We start from the raw sequence: 17,218 nt of genomic DNA on the forward strand, positions 1-17,218 counted from the left end.
TATCATCATGAAAATAAATGTAGAAATAACTTTATCTAGTAAATTATTATATTAGATAAATAGAAAAATATATTACGCAAACTTAAAAATGTTGTTCTCTAATATATTATTCATTAGTTGTGTCGCCGACTGCGAGAAATTTCGATATATCCAAGGAAAAAATTGAAATTTTTTGAATCTAAAAAATATCGATTTTTTTGCAACTATAAAAAATATCGATATTAAAAAATATATCGATATTTAAAAAAAAAATTATATCTCGATATTTTCGATCTATACACTAAACCCTTAGTATATTAAGCAACAATTTTTATAAATTATAATGAATGTATAAATATTTTTCTCAGCCGATCTTTTTTTGATATTTTTAAAAAAAAAGTAAATATATTCCTTAAACATTATAAAACAACCTTTTTAATAAACCTTTAAAATTGGTATTTAATCTTAAAAATTTACTAAAAACATGGCTATCTCCTAAATTATTTAAACAATATCGATATTTTCTTGGGCCGATATATAAAATTTTAATTTTTTCATGATAATATAGATATATTTTTAATGTCGATTATCGATATTTTTTTTCCTATATCGACAATTTAATGAATTTAAATATATAGAATATGGATATTTATAGTCATATTCAAATATGGATATTCAAAATATGGATGGTCAAATATGGATATTTTTCTACCTCATCCTCTACTAAAAATATTTTTTTAAACTAATATAATATAAAGCATTAACTCTTAAAATAATAACAACGTATTGGAGGTATATTAAATAATTCAAATAAATTTTGACAACCCTAAAACTATAGTAATTATAAAGATTTATTATTCAGTTTTCTTGAATAGTAGAACACTTTAATATTACGCTGGTGGCGCCACTTGCGCGAAACTTGTACTTCACGACCAACTTTTTGATAAACTGACACCCACTGACAAATGCGCGGGAGATTTTCAACCGGAACGATTTTCGATTGGCCGACGATAACGGTTATCCTCGAGATCGTCTTGGTATTGGTCGAACACTTCGAATGTTTTCCGTGAAAAATTAAAGGACAATAAACTAGGCTTTTTAAATATAGCTACCAGGTATTTGTAAATAATATGTATATATTATTCGGAATAAGTCTTATTATCTATTATATTTGTTCATTTTCAGCGAAAAAATTAATAGTCTTCAGGCTAATGATAGATATACACAAGTGTCATTATTAGGTCATGTTTGTTTTACGAGTTTAAAAACAATTGAAGATGATAATTTCATTCAGTTTTGTTTTTAGCTTCAACCTTGTTTTTTATTTTTATAGCTTAATATTTTTAGTATCATGAAATATTTCTTCACATACCCAACTTAACAATTCGTATAACTGAGCAGGGTGACGAGGGCGGTCGAAATAAAACAATTTCATTTTTAGGTAGTATTTCGACGTAAATTATTAATTGACCTTTAAAAATTTGTATTTTGTCCCGTTTTACAACCCTTGAAAAAAGAGAACCCGAATGTCTAGATACCATGGATTATTCAGGTTTTTCCCAGCACGTGTTATCCATCTGGTCTTCTTTTTAAGTTCGCAAAAAGGATTGGCCAAACGATCTTTATCATTGCCTCAAAATTCGCAGCCTAAAAATCTTCGACCCTTCAAAAAAAAAAAAGTAGAACAGCTAGTTGGTGAAATGTGTGAGTGTTGTTATGTATGAATATTGTATCCAAGTAGCCCAGCTTTCAAGGGTTCTGTCCCAATAATCCGACAAAGACCTGCATGTGATGGAAACAAATGGGATTCGGAGTAGGGATGAGGTGAGGTAAAATAAACATGATATGCAAAACTTGTATATAAATTTATTAGCCCAGAGACAATATTTAAAACAAGAAAAAAAAGTAGACTAAAATCCGTTTCACATCTACTAACCCGGAAAGATTATTTACAGGGACGGGAAAACGACCAATTAAAAATCATATAGAATACAGCATTAGTACCATGAGACTAAAAAATAAACGTTACGGACTCGTCCGACAAATTGGAGAAATCTACAATTGATATCCGATATAAATGCAATGGGCGCGGGCAATATTACACGTTAACCGAAAGAAAACGAAAAAGACAATGATATAATGTTCCGGCTAGCTCTGTGTCAATATCTCGTACGGTTGTATATACAACAGGCATCTTGGTTATCACAGCCCAGGCGGCGGGCGTGTTTCAGTATCTCGTTCGCGTTCGACGCCAGCGGCATCGGCTGCCTATATTTGTTCGACATCTCCAGTCCCAACGCCAGGTCTTTCTGCAACTGAGACAGCGGTTCTTCTGCGCTGGCGAAGTTTTTGCTCAAGATCATTTCGGCTTTGCCTGTAACAAAGAACAACAGCTCAAATCTAGTTAGGGTTGGTTATAAAAGGAAAAAGGAGACACATTAACAAAATTAAAAATCATATCGGCCATGTATGTAACGAAATAACAACTCAAAACACTTTGATCCAGTAAGCTTTGGTTTTAAAGGAAAAAAAAACTAGCGAGGTCAAAATCATATCGGCCTTGCAGATAGGATGGTGACAGATAATCAACAATCACTAAAATACTGTAAGCAGAAAGTACAGCAATTTGCCACGACAAGTTGAACACCAATCAGAGCGAATTACGTCAGCGTAGAGTGACGTTCGAACTGTCAAAATAACGTAGTGTTTATTTGTTGTGCCATTCATATTTTGATTTTACATTATATAAACCGTGTGAATATTGTCAAAAACGTTTTTGTAACAGCTCTGAACTGATTTGAACAAATATATGAGGAATAATTTTGATTTATATAATTTTTTTTACATTAAATTTTAGGCATAATAGACTGTGAAGATCAAAGTACAAATAAATATGACCCTATGTACTTTACATGACCATACTTCATCAAACATTTTTAACTTGAGTCTCAACACAAATATTAGGTTAATTTGTGAATTCAAGATAATTTATTCTACTTATAATTATATACTTCAAATATACATATAATTTTCAACTACTGGCAACATAGAGAACTAGAACACTCTTGCACTTGCAGGGATTTTCCAGAACTAGACTCTTGTCCAAAATAACAATGAAAACAGACGGAGTGTGCCTTGAAATATCGCAAAGCACACTCGGCCATGTAGAAGTTCGAAGACTCACCTTCCAAGTAACTGCTGCTCAGATCAGTGTAGCTGAAAACGTTGTGGAAACTTTTCAGGATGATGCCGCACTTGTCCGCCATGGCGAAGCCTTCAGTAAACCCGGTAAGGAAAATACCCCGCATCACTTGCAGGATGAGGTGGGCCTTGCAGGCCGCCCCCAGGTTTTTGCTGTCTCCCAACAAGAAGGTCGCCTGTGATAAGTACACGGAACGGTTGAGGGTGTTTCCGAAAAAATTGAATAAAATCGCTCACCTTCGCCATAGCTTTGAAAGACGACTGACACTGGAGAAAGAGCTCTTCCGCACCCGCCGTCAGCACCACCAGCTCCCCCTTCATGGACTCCTCCCGGCAGCCTTGGATCATGGCCTCCAGGTACCGTCCCTCCGAATTACTGATCAGCTCTGACAGATCCTTTGACCTTTCCGGGTCCAAGCTGGTCATCTCCACGTATCCTTTCCCGCTAAGAAGATCCCCCATCTCGAGGATGAGCTCCTTGGGCTTGTCCGGGTCCGCCAAACAGCTGAATATGATGTCGGAATTTCTGACCTGATGAAAAAAAGCGCAGGGTAATAGCTATGACGTGATGTCTGAAGGTACATACCACTTCGGCTGGCGAATTGAAGGTCTTCAGGTAAGTGCGTTGCTGCTCAGCGTACTCCTCGAGTTCCTCGCACAAAGTCGAACTGTGACTCCATATATTCAGTTGGTGACCCGAGTTAATCAGATTCTACAAGATAATACGGTCACAAATCGAACAATCAACCAGACCTCTTACCTTTATGATGCCGCCTGCGTATAAGTTACCCGCCCAGAACCCGATAACCTTCTCGGAAGTCGTCACGTTCGAGGTGTTCAAGGTTTTCGGGACCTTATCGACCAAGGGAAGCGACGATAAAATCGAATCGTTATCATTGGTATCCTCGTTCAGCATACTAGATGTTCTGCAAAATCATCTGTCAACACTAAACATCACCTAACCCAACAAACACAACATTACCTAGCTTTCTTTTTAGGTACAGGAGTAGAGTTGAGACCAGAGGATTTTCTGATTTTCTTGGGAGTGCTCTTGCTCTCTTTCGGCGTCGACCTGTGCTCTTTCGAGATATACTTGACGAAATTTATTCTATAATCAGGGTCTTTATGCATATTTTCTAACCACAAGAAAGAAAACGTAAACACCAATACAAAAAATCACCATCAAACCTGTACAGTCTTACCTATAATGCTCTCTAATTCCTCTAGGGCTTTTTTGAATTTCGTTTGTTTGTATGTTGCTTTATATTGCTCCTTATATTCTTCAAAAGGCTTAATGTGTTTGTCTTCGATCCAAGCATAATTGTGTTCCCCAAAAAAGTACACCCACTTACTGTCCTTCGGTCTTGGAGGGGCAGCTGGATCGGCAGCCATTACTATAGCTGGCCACGGTGGAAACCCAGACATTTTACCAAAGACAAAATCATTAACCCTAAACTCCTTAAGCGGAGATTCCATGGTGATATCAATATTGGACTAACGAAAGCAAGTTAAAAATTTAATTTAAATAATTAATTTTGTTTATTTTTCTTGGTTAAATATTCTTCTCTGATTTTTTCACGTTCTTCGACCGGTGGTAAATGGGGCTTTATGCCCTGGCGCCTTCTAGATGAAGAAACTTCCCCCTAAAAGACGAAAAAACGTGATACAAACAGACTCCACGACAGATTTACAAAAATTAGGTGTTAATTTCAAAGTTGCAAGCTGCACATGAAAAATTTACGAATGCATAGAGTTTACTTGAACGAAAACACATCAATTAACTCACTTTTATATCACCAAAACTTTGAAATCAATTTTTTGTTGTTTTCCCGCTATTACAACACGACAAAATCTTAGCGTCGGTAGGTGTTTACTGTTTACAAGTCACACGAATTCTATAAATACACTCACCCAAAATTTCTTGCACGCTTTGTAGTTTTCGATTTCAAAAAAACACTTTTCCCTGTCGTAATTGTTCCGATCGTAACACTTGTAAGTTAAATTTTGTTCCTTTAGGCAAGGATTATACAGTTCAGCATTTTTGTTTTTCATATCCCTCGAAGAAAAGGACGTTAACTAAGTCTAATGATGGAAGGTTATGTAAAAGACAGTACAGTTATCTGTTCTGTCATTTTGTGACACACCTACGGGGTTATTTCACGAGAAATTCAGTAGATCACGCTAGTGATGCAAAAAACCATTCCATTATAAAAATAATATAATCAAGTGGGAGGTATTTAATTAAACTCTAGAATTTGATCCGATGATTAATAAAAAATAGACATCCTGTTATTAAAGAAACATAAAATAGGTAATGATGTCATTGTAATCTAACTTGTCAAATGTGACAAATGAGTATAAATATGTCATGTTGAAGTTTTCTATCGTTTTGCTGAGAATTATGTATATATAAATTAACGTGTAATAACCTTCTATAACACTTTAAAAATATTTATAAAAAATGTCTTCATCCGATATATACAACGATTTGACATTGTAAGTATTACTTAGGCCAGAAAATAATCTATACATTAATTCGTGGGGGGTTTTTCTAGATATATAACTCCAGAAAAATATTACATAGAGCCTAAAACTAGCGACGAGTTACTAGTAATTGATCGCGTTTCTGAAGCTGTCTCTATACAACGCAATTCAGGACAAATTCCCACTGTTAACACTCGTAAAGATTTCTGCGGCCTTCTTGGTTCTATTAATTTGTTAGCTGGAAGATATTTAATTGTAGTTACCCAAAGAGATTTAGTCGGGTATGAGGATATTTAAGTAATTAGCGACTCCAATAGAATAAGAATAATGTTGTAGCTATATTGCTGGACACGCGATATGGAGATTAGTAAAAACAGAAATACTGCCTTATTGCCGAAGTTTATTGCATTTAAATGGTCAGAAATTGGCTGATAATAATATGTATCTTCATATGGTAGAGAATGTATTAGCCACGCCTGGGTTTTACTTTAGTTACAGCTATGATTTGACTCATTCCATTCAAAGATTGCACGATATCAATCCTGAATTTTGGCAGCAATCTTTAGTAGAGAGAGCAGATTACAGGTAGGTTTTTTCTGATATTACTGTAGGGTGTTAAATGTGTGTTGTGTAATGTAGATTTGTATGGAATAAGCATTTATTAGAACAGTTCAGGGATCCATTATTGAAAAGATTTGGGTTACCATTGATGCACGGTTTTGTGTCTGTTAATCAGTGCGTCATAAATGGTTGTAATTTCACATGGGCTATTATATCAAGAAGAAGTATTTACAGGTGAGTTCTTTTAAATCAGATTGTAAACTGAGTGTTTCTATGTGAGTTGATGTTATTTTAGAGCAGGAACTCGGTGGTTTAGGAGGGGTATAGACAAAGAGGGCAATGTTGCCAATTTCGTGGAGACAGAGCAGATTCTTGAGTCAGGCGAGGGGGATAGAGCCAGTTTTGTCCAGGTATGTGCATGAAATTTGTGAAAAAATCTCATTACTCATTGCTAATAAAACATACGTTTGTAGATCCGCGGTTCCATCCCACTATTTTGGTATCAAAAACCAGACCTGAGGTACAAACCCTCTATAACCCTGGATATGAGCATCGATTCGCTGGACCAGCAGTCCGCGTGCCTCAGGCACATCGAGACTTTGGCGGGCGTGTATGGGAGACAGGTGATGATAGATCTGGTGGACCAGGTGGGATCAGAAGGACGCTTGGAGAAGGCATTCAAGGACGCCATCGACACCTTGGCCCATCCGTCCGTCCGCTACGAACCGTTCGACTTTCACGCCGAGTGCCGGAAGATGAAATGGGACCGGCTGGCCATCCTCATCGACAGGCTGGCGCTGGACCAAGAGGAAATGGGCTATTTCCTGATACTGAGGGACGGCACGTTGTCCTCCCTGCAAGAGGGCGTGTTCAGGACCAACTGCATCGACTGCCTGGACCGCACGAACGTGGTGCAGAGCATGCTGGCGCACAGGAACCTAGAAAACGTTCTGAGGCGGTTTTCGATGCTGGGCCCCGAGCAGAAACTGGAGGACCATCAGTCATTCGAGACGCTGTTCAAGAACGTATGGGCCGATCATGCCGACGTCATCAGCACCCAGTACTCGGGGACGGGAGCTTTGAAAACTGATTTTACTCGAACAGGTGAGTGAAAGGTCTGTTAATTTTTTTAAAAAACACCAGGAAATAGCGGGCTAATTAAAGAAATAAGGTTGCCTTGATTTTTTTTTACTTGTTCAATCGTCAGACGAGGTCATTAAAATTAATTTCGCTCAGATTTACCGGAGTGTATTCTGAACATTTCAAAAAATGGGCGCGCAATATTTTTATATTCCAGTTTGCGACGTTGTCATGATTTCTTTTAAGCCTTGCTATATTTCCCTAATATATAAAACAGATTGTATCTATTTATTTCGAAAGTTATAAACATCCTTTTATAATTAACATCATGAAAATGTATGAAGTTTGATAAAATTCATGGAAAACCGAGGTTTTCACAAATTCCAAGGTAAAACGTTGCCAGTGTATGTGTTTTTTTTTAACTAGGGTAAATTGAGAAGACAAAATTCGCTCCTAGATTAAAACTAATTCTACTTTTTTACCAGCTGCATTTGGTAGTATATTTGACATCATCTATGACGCGCATTGGCGGTTTTATTGGAAGCACTATACATCAAGATTGATCGTTGATAATATCCACGTTTAAATAAAATTAATCCATTAATACTGTAGGTTTCAAGATACGTTAAGATTTACAGAAACTTATCAAATTCAAGGAAATAAATACCACTTAGAATAATCGCAAAAATTATGAAACCATAAAAAATCATAATCAATTTATTCTTGGTAAAGTTGTGCTCTGTAAGAACTGACTGATCGTTTTTATTGTTCCTGAAGTTCAGCAGAACAAATAAATGGGTGATCCTCTTTCTTCAGTCAGAAAAATGTAATTGTCAAACTGGCAGCGATGCAAAAATGTGGCTAAAATGTGTCGTAATTATTTTCAGGTAAAAGAACCAAGGCCGGCTTGGTGCAGGACGGTGTAAACTCGCTCATGCGCTACTACAAGAACAACTTCAACGACGGCTATCGGCAGGATTCCGTCGACTTGTTCCTGGGAAACGGGAAGGTGATGTCCCCGCTGTCCCCGCCGCCTGGCTGGCGCTACGTCACATTCCCCTCCGTCCTGCTGGTAGCTACCACGATGTTCGTGGCTTCCGTGATATTCCCATCGGAATATTCCACGGAATGCCTGCTGTATCTGATGTTCTGGGGCGGAATGATGGCCGCCACCGCCTACTACATCTTTCAGTACGGTGTTGAGTTCGTCGACAAGCCCAAGCTGACCTCCTCCTAAGTGTTCGATCTGTGGAGTGGATCTATACGTCTTCCGACTACCGATGCGGCATATGGGGAAGGAGAAAGGTGCGTTGGAAGATTATTTAGTAGCATTTTAAATGAATGGTACAGGTTTTTAACTGCATATTTGTACAATAACGATGTAGATTGTGGGAGTCAGCTATATACCACTATTTGTTGATAGTAAATGTTTAAAACAATTATATGTAAATATTGGGTATTATTTAAACACCGCTATTTTTAACGAAAATAAATTATCTACAATTTTCAGTTGTATTTTCTTTTTTATGTCATCCAACAGTCATTAGTAAATTGTGTTAGCTCTGAAATAATATTAGGATCAGAAGCCTGTAAAATCATAGCAGGTTAACCAAAATCACTCTTCTTGTAATAAAGCTGGACTGTATGCTAAAACTGAACAAATAAAGAATGACACCAGCCCTTATTATCTCTTTAATATTTCTAAAGAATCGTAAAACTCTAAAGAATCATAGGTAGGTTCTTAGAATCAATTTGTTCTTGGTAAAGCTGGACTCTGTTAACTATCGTGAGTTTGAATCTCTTTGTCAGTCTAAATTAAGCAGTCTATGAACAGCCATAGATAGCTTATTAAAAACTTTAAGACTTTTATAGTTAAAACACTAAATGAATGAAAATTAACAAACATTTAATGAACATATTTTTATTGACCTTTCAAAAATATTATTACAACCTGGAACCTCAGTAAATTGTTATACGAACTAAGAAAATGTAAAGTTAACAACAAATCAACAATTTAAACGATTTGGGAGTTTTCCTGCTCTTTCTCGCGCTGTCTGACCGCCACTGCTGTCTCCACTAGCAGATAGAGACACTTGAAGCGCTCCTTTTCCTCCTCTTCAGTCATGGGGGGCTCAGGATCGATCTGGTTTGCAGGCAGCACCTGAACTTTGGGCATGGGTTCCGCTTGCGAGGGGACTATGGCGGGCAGATAATGAGCACTAAAAAACTAGCGTTAATTAATGAACAAGTACTGTTTCGCTTGCCTGACTTGTATCTCTTGTTGTATAGTCCTTCGTTAGTCATGCCACCATACTGGAGGGGACCCTGCCAAGAGGCGTTAAACTTCTCCTCCTCGCTGGGACTGGAACTCTCGTAGTCTATACCGTCCTCCGGCTCGGAACGATAAAATAACGTCATGCTATCATCGAATTCCTGCTTCATTCTGATGCGTTTCGCATTGTGTCCTTCAAATTCATCACCCCAACTAACAAAACATTATATATAGGCACCCAGCACTGCTTAATAAAACTTTATAAGTACCCCATACGACCTTGATCACCTCCGATGAAATTAGCAGCCGAAATCTTCTTTCCCCTACGCGAAATGGTATAGTTGAGCGGATCGTGACCCTCTCTACGAATCATTTCAGGCAGAATTCTTCTTCTAGCGTTAATAAACCAATTGCAAACCTATAAAAACATATGCGATGGACCTAAGGTTGAAGTACTTCATTATGAACACTCACTTGCAAAACAGTAAGTCCCGCTTCCTGCGAAAGCGTTAATTTTTCCGCGTCACTAGGATAAGCGTTATACCTATGCTCATACAACCAGCGCTTTAAAATTTTGACGGCATGTTTCGGTAAATTTCCTCTGCGCTTGCGTATTGGCGTTAAGCCCATGTTCAAACCGCCAGTGGGGTGGTTCATAATGTTCTGTATCGGCATCTAATAGCCGAAAATATTAAAATAAATATTGGCAAAATAAAATATCCTACCTGCAGGGCATTTTCGTGCTCGGATCCGGAGTCGTTTTCGTCACTACTACTGTTCTCCGGATAACATCCCGTATTCGTGAACATTGGGCTGAAGTTTTGATTCACGTTTTCCATCGTAGGATTGAAATTCATCTTTTAAAAAAGCCTGCGAGAAGATAAAATAGTCTGTCGGGGACGTTTTGTTTACACGGCCTAGCGAAGAAACAGTTGAAAGTACGACATATGAAGTTGAAATTGTCCAATGCCAACTTTTGGCATTGATGGACAAAGAAGCTGTTTAAAAAAAAGATGCATATAAATTAACCCATGTAATTTCTACTAAAATTTCGGGGAATCATAATTTTATTTTGATCTACAAATAAATACTGGAGCGTCTATTTCATTTTAGCGGTTAATTCGATGACGCCTAAGACTTCGGCTTTGTTCGGTAACGCTCGATATGGTAATGTTTGAAATGTCAGCAGAATTTGACAATACTTTTAAGTGTAATTTATAAAGAAATAAAAACAAATTAAAAAAATATGAAATTTATTAATTATTATCGAATAACTATTATAATGCAAACAAAAAACAACAAATTGATGTTAGACTTGGTCTTCATCCATTGGAACGGGATTTTCTGGAGAGTCTGGAACCAAGCAAGGTATTAGAAATACACATTAAAAAGTACTGTTGCCGACTCACCATCACTAATAACAATCGGGTGAGATTCGTTTTTCTCGGCCTCGTTCTCTTGTGACGAAACTGTTCCGCGGTGGTCTTTGGCTTGAGGATTAGTGACGCGTCCGCCGTTATCTTCGGCGCTGTTTGGTCGATCGTTGTCGTACAATTTCGGGTTGATGGTGATAGTTTTCGTGGTGTTGTAGGTCTTATAGATGCCAACTAGATTATCGCAGAGCTCGAACATGTTGGACCGAAGCGAAATTATGATGAATTGAGCGTTAGTCGTTCTCTCCTGTAAGTAACGGTATTAATTTTTCAAAATTATGTGGTTATTAATCAGATATAGTGCACCTTAATGTAATTTCCCACGATTGAGACGTTCCTAAAATCCAAGGCGGCGTCGATCTCATCCATAATATACAGCGGAGATGGCTTGTAATAATGTAGAGCGAAAACCAAAGCTAACGACGACAAGGTCTTTTCCCCGCCGGACAGGTTGGAGATCTTCTTCCAGGTCTTACGCGGTGGCCGCACGCTGTAAATACCAGAGTCAGAAGAAAGAGAGCAAAATTAACGGGACGCGATGCTATTACTTCAACTGAATGCCTTCCGTGAACGGGTCGTAGGTATCCACCATTTCGAAGTCTGCGTCGCCGCCCAGCGTGATCATTTGGTACATCTCCTTCAGCTTCAGCTTGATTATGTTGTAGCCGGTGATGAACTCGTCCTTCCGCTGGTTCCGCAACTTATCGTAGAGCATCCTCATTTCGGTCCTCTTCATCTCGACCTCCTCGAATTCCTTGGCTCTGTCCATGTACAGGACCTCCTTTTTCCGATATTGCTAGGGAAAATAATCTCGGTTAATATTAATTTCGTGCTTATTTTTTGTGGGCACATTAAAATGTCTGCAACTCGTTTCATTTGGCATTGAGCATATTCAAATATGTTGAGTTAGATAACTTGACTGATATTTTTATGGTTTTATGAAAACGGAATGTATAAGCCACTGAAGAAAGAGGAAGTAATACAATGAACCTCTTCCAGTTCGACGAAATAGCGAAACTACACGATAATTTGTTTCTCTAAAATAGTTAGTCTAAAAGAAAAGAAATATAACAATGAACCTCTTCTAGATTTGGATAAATAGGTAAAGTTGCAGAAGAATTTGTTTCTTCAAGATAGTGTGTGTAAAAGAAAGGAAATATTACAATGAACCTCTTCTATATTTGGAGAAATTGGCCACGCTGCAGCAGAATTTGTTTCTCTGAAATTGCTCGTTTGAGAGAAAAGAAATATAACGATGAATCTTCTTCAAGTTGGAGGAATTGGTCAAGCTGCAGGAAAATTCGGTTCTATAAGATAGTGAGTATGGAAGAAAGGAAATATTACTTTGATTTTAAGAGTCTGATTCTGGTGATAGAGGCATGTAAGTTTGAAGTTTTTCAGGCACGATGTTTACGTCAAGCTCTATATGTCTCCTCTTCAGACCATATCGAAAATTAAACAATCCAATCAAGATTAAGTATCACCACCATTAATTCAATCACCGTAAAATTGTTAAAAAAATTAAGAACTGAGGATTAACTGTACGAATGATGATGATGAATTACCTGTATGACATCCAGGTTCGGCTTGGCCGCCTTCAGATGGCTCTCCGCCGCCTTCAACTCTCTCTCAGCCTGGTGAGTGTCCTGCCCCGCCAGTTCCTCATCGGTATACTTGCGCAGTTCCTCCGCGGCTTGATTAGGTATGTCTTGCAGCGACAATTCCGACAGTTTAGACTCGAAAGCTCGGACGGTAGCCTGATACTCTTTCAGTTTCTTGTTGTGGCCGTTCACCTTTTCGTCCACGTCGATTTTCTGCGACTTGAGCTTGTTTTCCTCGGTGGATATCTTGTCGACCTCGCACTTGGCTTCTGCAAAGCAACGGAGAATCGTTATCTCGCGCCATTATCATCAGTATTTTCGCGAAAATTTACCTGAAAACAGATTTTGTTTGTCTTGTAACTGCTCGGTCAGCTCTTCCAGGCAAATTAGTAGCTTCTTGGCGTCCACCTCCATGTCCTCCCTCTCCTTCTTCATACTCCTCAAGCTCTTCTCCATGTCCTCGACTTCTTGCTCCATACGGGCGATGTTTTCTTCAGTGGCCGCGTAATTCCTAAACGAGAGTGTCATCGTAACGTCAGAAACCCTTACTGAACGACCTCACCTTTCCGCGGTCTTAACGCCGGCCTTCTCTTTGGCGATCTCCTTTTTGCAGAGGTCGATGGTCTTGGCGCACGCCTTTATGCTGCTGTCGATCTTTCGGATCTTGCCCGTAGTTTTCTCCTTGATTTCGTTGTTGATGGCGTCGACCTGGACCTGTACCTCCTTGGCCGCCTCGCTGGCCTTCTCGTACTCGCCCTTCTTCTGTTCCACTACGGCGGTCAGTCGCTCCACCTGCTTAGCGTCTACCTTGGTGGACTGGGACAGCACCTCTTGCTGTTTAATCTGGCGGGCCAGGTTCGGCTGCTGCTGCTCCAGATTCTGAAAATCCTCAATCTGTAATTGCCCTGAACAAGAATCAGAATCGACGCGACGTTACCTTGAGCTCCCGTGTGAACTTGTCCAGGTCCATCTTCATCGTCTTCAGCTGCGGCTGCAGCTCGTTGATCCTGGACTCCAGCTCGGCCTGCTTCGATCTGAGCTCCCTCACCGCGCTCTCCATCTGTTGCAGCTCCTGCTCGATCTGCTGAATGTCGACGGGATTGACGTTGGACACGGCAACCGACTGGCCCATCCGCCCACGCAACTGCCTCCTGCCGCCGCCGCTCATTGTTCCGGTGGTCTCGATCAGGTCTCCGTTGAGGGTGACGACGCGATATCGTCTGGCGCCGTATGCTATCCTGGAGGCTTGGTCCAGGTTGGTGGCGACTAGGGTGTCTCGCAGGGCGTAATAGAAGGCGGTCTTTACTCGATCGTCATTGACCCTCACCAGGTCGTACAGACGCGGAACGTTTTCTGGCCTGTTTTCGTGGAATTCGAAAAATGGGGATTATTATAATTTCTATTGATGTACATAAGATCAGGGATTTTCAACTCCTTTGAAATACTATAGAATTTGTGTCAAAGTTCGATTCTTTCCAGGGTTTTGTTAACTTTAAGTGAAAATATAACGAAAATGACAGCTAGGACAACCCTTTATAATGAAAAATTTTTTAGATCAACCCCCAGGGTAACTACTGATGCAACAATACATCAAAATCAAAGAGAGACAATAACCAAAAACCAGAGCCACCCAGCAGCTAGCTGTGCGGGTTAAAAATTTAGCTCTCCGACAATAACGTACTAGGATCGAACTAGGAACAGTGTTACGACTTTTGATGGTCACTTGTTCTAATCGATATGACATCGACGGTCGCAAGGAAAAATGTATCGTTTCGATGAATCTAATTCTACTCACGTCTGTATTTGTGAGTTGGCCTGATGCCGGAGATGCTCCTGTTTTTCCAGGGCAATGAACACGGCACGTCCGATGTCGTGCTTCTTCAGGTACTCGATGCACCACTGCGCGCAGTCCACCGTGTCCACAACGATGTTGTCCAGGGGACCGCAAGCTGTCGATATGGCCACGTCGTATTTCTGATCGATGGCGCCTAAATCGCCCTAGAAACAAACCAACACCGGTCGATATCAACAGGTCGCTGTACAATCGCCGCGCACCCACCAGCCTTCCAAACAGTCCCGGACATTTTCCCTGACTCTTGGCCCTCATCAGCTCGCTCAGCACCCGGCCGCTGGACCTGGACGCTTGCATGGCGCTCTTTCCGTCCTCCAAGGTGCTCCTCTTAGATCTGCAACAAGAAATCCAGTCATTACATCACTGTTATTATCGCCACGGTTATTTTTACCTTATTTTATCGACGAGGGTCGCCTCTTTTTGACGGGCCTCCAACAACTCCCTGTTGGCCTCATTCACGGCCTTTTCTGTCGCCGGGATCTTCTGTTCCAGCTCCCGGACTTGCCGCGCGCGTTCTTTGATCGTAACCGCGGAAGACTCGAACAACTGCTTCAGGTTCTCCAATTTGTTCTTCTCGCCTTCCTCCTTGCTTACGCACACTTTCAATTCGGTTTCCGCCAAAGCCAGCTAGAAATTCGAGAATTAATTGAAGCATATACCGTTACGGATATAGTCTTGGCGTTTACATCGGATTTTGTCTGGTCCACGGTCTCCATCAGCTTCGACAGGTTCTCCTGCAACTTCTCCTTCTCTTGCTGCAGGTGTTCCGTGTCCTTTTGAATCTTTTTCAACAGCACGTTCTTCTCCGCTTCGTACTGCTCCTTCTCGCTGATGGTCTTCTTCAATTTGCCTTCATATTCGGCGACTTTCTGTAATAGAGTGTGGTTATTTGTAATTATGGAGCTTTTTTTTAAACAATGAATCTGAGAATGGGATACAACTGATATTGAACAAAAAAAAATCAAACAAACCTCCTGGCTCTCCTTGGGCGCGTTCTCCAGCCTCGCCAGTTTCTTTTTTTCCGCGGCAATAGTTTCCTTGGTCTTCTTCCGTCGGTTATTGGTGCTGGTCATGTCGGCTTGCAGCTGGACGTCCTTCTTGTCCGCGTTGTCGTACGCCTTCGTTATCTCCTCCTTCTTTTTCTTCAGGTGTTCATAAACTTTAGCCTCTTTCTCTTGCGTCCCCATAAACACGCGCTTCTTCGCGTCAAGGTCGGCCAGCTGCTCGTCCACGGCCTTCTGAGCGCTGACGGCTTCGGCTCTCACCTCCTCCTCCCTTTCCATGTTCTCCTTGACCGATTTGCTGCAACACAAAATCCAATTCGTTTCGGTGCCTTTTCTTTCTCAAACCTTATTTCTCACATGGACTTTTGGTAGAGCAAATTTTTGCTTTGCACTATTTTGTTTTCCGTTTTCAGGAAATCCACGGCCTCCTCCATTGGAGCCTTCAATTGTTCCAGTTCATTCTCAACCAAACGGAGCCTGTTTAATTTCTCGCTTCTTTTCTCTGATAAAATGTCCAGCCTCTCGTTCAGCTGTTCAATGGGTTTCTAAAATTTTGTTTGGTTAGATCTCATCTGGCAGCTATCAACGACGTTACCTTGTATCTGGTCGTGCCTATTATGTCTTCAAGATACTCAAGCATTCCTGACTCACCTTCCTTTTCTCCTTTACTTTTCATCATGGCAATTTGTTCAACCTCACCCTGGCATTAAGATACATTTTAATTTAATTTAATAATCGGTGTTATTGAAAATAATACCTACCTGAAGAATGAGGAACCTGTTGTAGTCTAAATCAATACCGTGCTTTTTTAGTAATTTCCCGACTTCTTTGAACTGTACACGCCTACCATTTAATTCATAGTATGAGGAATTGTCTTTATTAGCAGTACGTGAAACGACAAACTCACTGCCTGGTACGATTTCATAGTTATCTCTATCCTAAAGTGGAATGATGCTTGAGTTATTCTAAATTTAACAGAAATAATGACATATTTACCTTATCAATAATCAGGGCAAAATGTATGGCAACCGTACAGGATTGCACATTTTTAAAGTTTTCAGAGTTATGTAACAGCACAGAAACTTTCTTACAACGGATTTTCGTTGCTCTGTATCCGAATACAAACAGCAACGAATCGATGACATTGCTTTTCCCGCTACCATTTGGTCCGACAATGGCATTAAAACACTACAAAAAAGCAAACCATTATAATATACAAAAACAGCTGCTCCACATATATGTACTTTATGGAAAGGGCCTAAAACCACGTCCTGAGCGTAACTTTTAAAAAAACTGTTATGTATCTTTGTTATTAACAATCGAGGCCCAGTTGGATCAAAGGATAGTGTTGGTTTTATAGCTGGTGGTATGTAGATCCCGTCTACTGTAGTACCTTCGTCATCTGATCCATGTAGCTCCTCATCGTCAGAGTCCGAATCCTGCGAATTCTTTCTCTTATTGTTCTGACTCGCCGACATTTCTTAAAATATTTGTAACAAGAAACAATCTCCCTTGATAACCTAACAAACAACGATTTGAATAATTTACACTCCCTTCGACTGAGGATCATAAACAAAAATGTATTTTTTAATTAAGCAAAGGCGCATCTGATTTCAATACAAATAATTTCACACTTAAGAAACACACAAACAAATCGTTATTTTTCTCTTTGATTTAAATTTTGAATTCTCTTCTTTGGCGTAAATGTACACACAACTGTCAAAAAAATACAGTCATAATTCATAATGAAA

The 17,218-nt window shown here is 39.8% G+C and overlaps 5 protein-coding genes across 5 annotated transcripts; 1 reads left to right on the forward strand and 4 right to left on the reverse strand.

Moving 5' to 3' along the window:
• Positions 1-1,825: 1,825 nt before the first annotated feature.
• Positions 1,826-4,656, reverse strand: LOC143201627 (cytokine-like nuclear factor N-PAC). Its single transcript, XM_076412797.1, has 7 exons — positions 4,383-4,656; positions 4,163-4,316; positions 3,941-4,106; positions 3,767-3,892; positions 3,418-3,711; positions 3,164-3,356; positions 1,826-2,353 (listed from the first exon to the last, which is right to left on the reverse strand). The coding sequence occupies exons 1-7, from the start codon at positions 4,654-4,656 to the stop codon at positions 2,139-2,141; spliced, it is 1,422 nt and encodes a 473-aa protein (XP_076268912.1). The 3' UTR covers positions 1,826-2,138.
• Positions 4,383-5,232, reverse strand: LOC143201629 (coiled-coil-helix-coiled-coil-helix domain-containing protein 7). The gene is made up of 2 exons (XM_076412799.1): positions 5,092-5,232; positions 4,383-4,823 (listed from the first exon to the last, which is right to left on the reverse strand). The coding sequence occupies exons 1-2, from the start codon at positions 5,230-5,232 to the stop codon at positions 4,710-4,712; spliced, it is 255 nt and encodes an 84-aa protein (XP_076268914.1). The 3' UTR covers positions 4,383-4,709.
• Positions 5,233-5,372: 140 nt separating this feature from the next.
• On the forward strand, positions 5,373-8,814 carry Sac1 (phosphatidylinositol-3-phosphatase SAC1). The gene is made up of 7 exons (XM_076412796.1): positions 5,373-5,676; positions 5,736-5,945; positions 6,001-6,249; positions 6,304-6,459; positions 6,521-6,635; positions 6,699-7,329; positions 8,193-8,814. Exons 1-7 carry the CDS (start codon positions 5,642-5,644, stop codon positions 8,540-8,542), a joined length of 1,746 nt encoding a protein of 581 aa, XP_076268911.1. The 5' UTR covers positions 5,373-5,641; the 3' UTR covers positions 8,543-8,814.
• A 396-nt stretch (positions 8,815-9,210) lies between these two features.
• Positions 9,211-10,516, reverse strand: LOC143201628 (uncharacterized). The gene is made up of 5 exons (XM_076412798.1): positions 10,303-10,516; positions 10,052-10,252; positions 9,847-9,995; positions 9,575-9,790; positions 9,211-9,524 (listed from the first exon to the last, which is right to left on the reverse strand). The coding sequence occupies exons 1-5, from the start codon at positions 10,432-10,434 to the stop codon at positions 9,320-9,322; spliced, it is 903 nt and encodes a 300-aa protein (XP_076268913.1). The 5' UTR covers positions 10,435-10,516; the 3' UTR covers positions 9,211-9,319.
• A 297-nt stretch (positions 10,517-10,813) lies between these two features.
• Positions 10,814-17,185, reverse strand: glu (structural maintenance of chromosomes 4-like protein gluon). The gene is made up of 18 exons (XM_076411861.1): positions 16,712-17,185; positions 16,464-16,655; positions 16,229-16,405; positions 16,063-16,167; positions 15,825-16,012; positions 15,435-15,765; positions 15,150-15,332; positions 14,855-15,090; positions 14,671-14,797; positions 14,407-14,609; positions 13,549-13,969; positions 13,174-13,490; positions 12,944-13,122; positions 12,576-12,880; positions 11,559-11,806; positions 11,317-11,500; positions 10,987-11,257; positions 10,814-10,930 (listed from the first exon to the last, which is right to left on the reverse strand). Exons 1-18 carry the CDS (start codon positions 16,943-16,945, stop codon positions 10,887-10,889), a joined length of 3,945 nt encoding a protein of 1,314 aa, XP_076267976.1. The 5' UTR covers positions 16,946-17,185; the 3' UTR covers positions 10,814-10,886.
• Between the last annotated feature and the right edge of the window lie 33 nt (positions 17,186-17,218).

The sequence above is a fragment of the Rhynchophorus ferrugineus genome, unplaced genomic scaffold (genome assembly GCF_030347505.1).
Source record: "Rhynchophorus ferrugineus isolate W39M unplaced genomic scaffold, kcgeb_rfMv2 rfM8, whole genome shotgun sequence".
Lineage (NCBI taxonomy): Eukaryota > Metazoa > Arthropoda > Insecta > Coleoptera > Curculionidae > Rhynchophorus > Rhynchophorus ferrugineus.

Bases quoted from the DNA above. Each gene is read 5' to 3' on its own strand.
- LOC143201629 (XM_076412799.1), bottom strand. From the start codon at position 5,232: ATGAAAAACAAAAATGCTGAACTGTATAATCCTTGCCTAAAGGAACAA. The intron at 4,824-5,091 runs GTGAGTGTATTT...TTCGTCTTTTAG, and splicing joins AAGCGTGCAAGAAATTTTGG to GGGGAAGTTTCTTCATCTAG.
- LOC143201628 (XM_076412798.1), bottom strand. From the start codon at position 10,434: ATGAATTTCAATCCTACGATGGAAAACGTGAATCAAAACTTCAGCCCA. The intron at 9,996-10,051 runs GTGAGTGTTCAT...ATGTTTTTATAG, and splicing joins CGGGACTTACTGTTTTGCAA to GTTTGCAATTGGTTTATTAA. The intron at 9,791-9,846 runs GTACTTATAAAG...ATGTTTTGTTAG, and splicing joins GGTGATCAAGGTCGTATGGG to TTGGGGTGATGAATTTGAAG.
- Sac1 (XM_076412796.1), top strand. From the start codon at position 5,642: ATGTCTTCATCCGATATATACAACGATTTGACATT. The intron at 6,460-6,520 runs GTGAGTTCTTTT...ATGTTATTTTAG, and splicing joins TCAAGAAGAAGTATTTACAG to AGCAGGAACTCGGTGGTTTA. The intron at 7,330-8,192 runs GTGAGTGAAAGG...AATTATTTTCAG, and splicing joins AACTGATTTTACTCGAACAG to GTAAAAGAACCAAGGCCGGC.
- glu (XM_076411861.1), bottom strand. From the start codon at position 16,945: ATGTCGGCGAGTCAGAACAATAAGAGAAAGAATTCGCAGGATTCGGAC. The intron at 13,491-13,548 runs GTAACGTCGCGT...GAGGATTTTCAG, and splicing joins AGTTCACACGGGAGCTCAAG to AATCTGGAGCAGCAGCAGCC. The intron at 10,931-10,986 runs GTGAGTCGGCAA...GCTTGGTTCCAG, and splicing joins CCCGATTGTTATTAGTGATG to ACTCTCCAGAAAATCCCGTT.
- LOC143201627 (XM_076412797.1), bottom strand. From the start codon at position 4,656: ATGGAATCTCCGCTTAAGGAGTTTAGGGTTAATGATTTTGTCTTTGGT. The intron at 4,317-4,382 runs GTAAGACTGTAC...TCTTGTGGTTAG, and splicing joins GGAATTAGAGAGCATTATAG to AAAATATGCATAAAGACCCT. The intron at 3,357-3,417 runs GTGAGCGATTTT...TACTTATCACAG, and splicing joins CTTTCAAAGCTATGGCGAAG to GCGACCTTCTTGTTGGGAGA.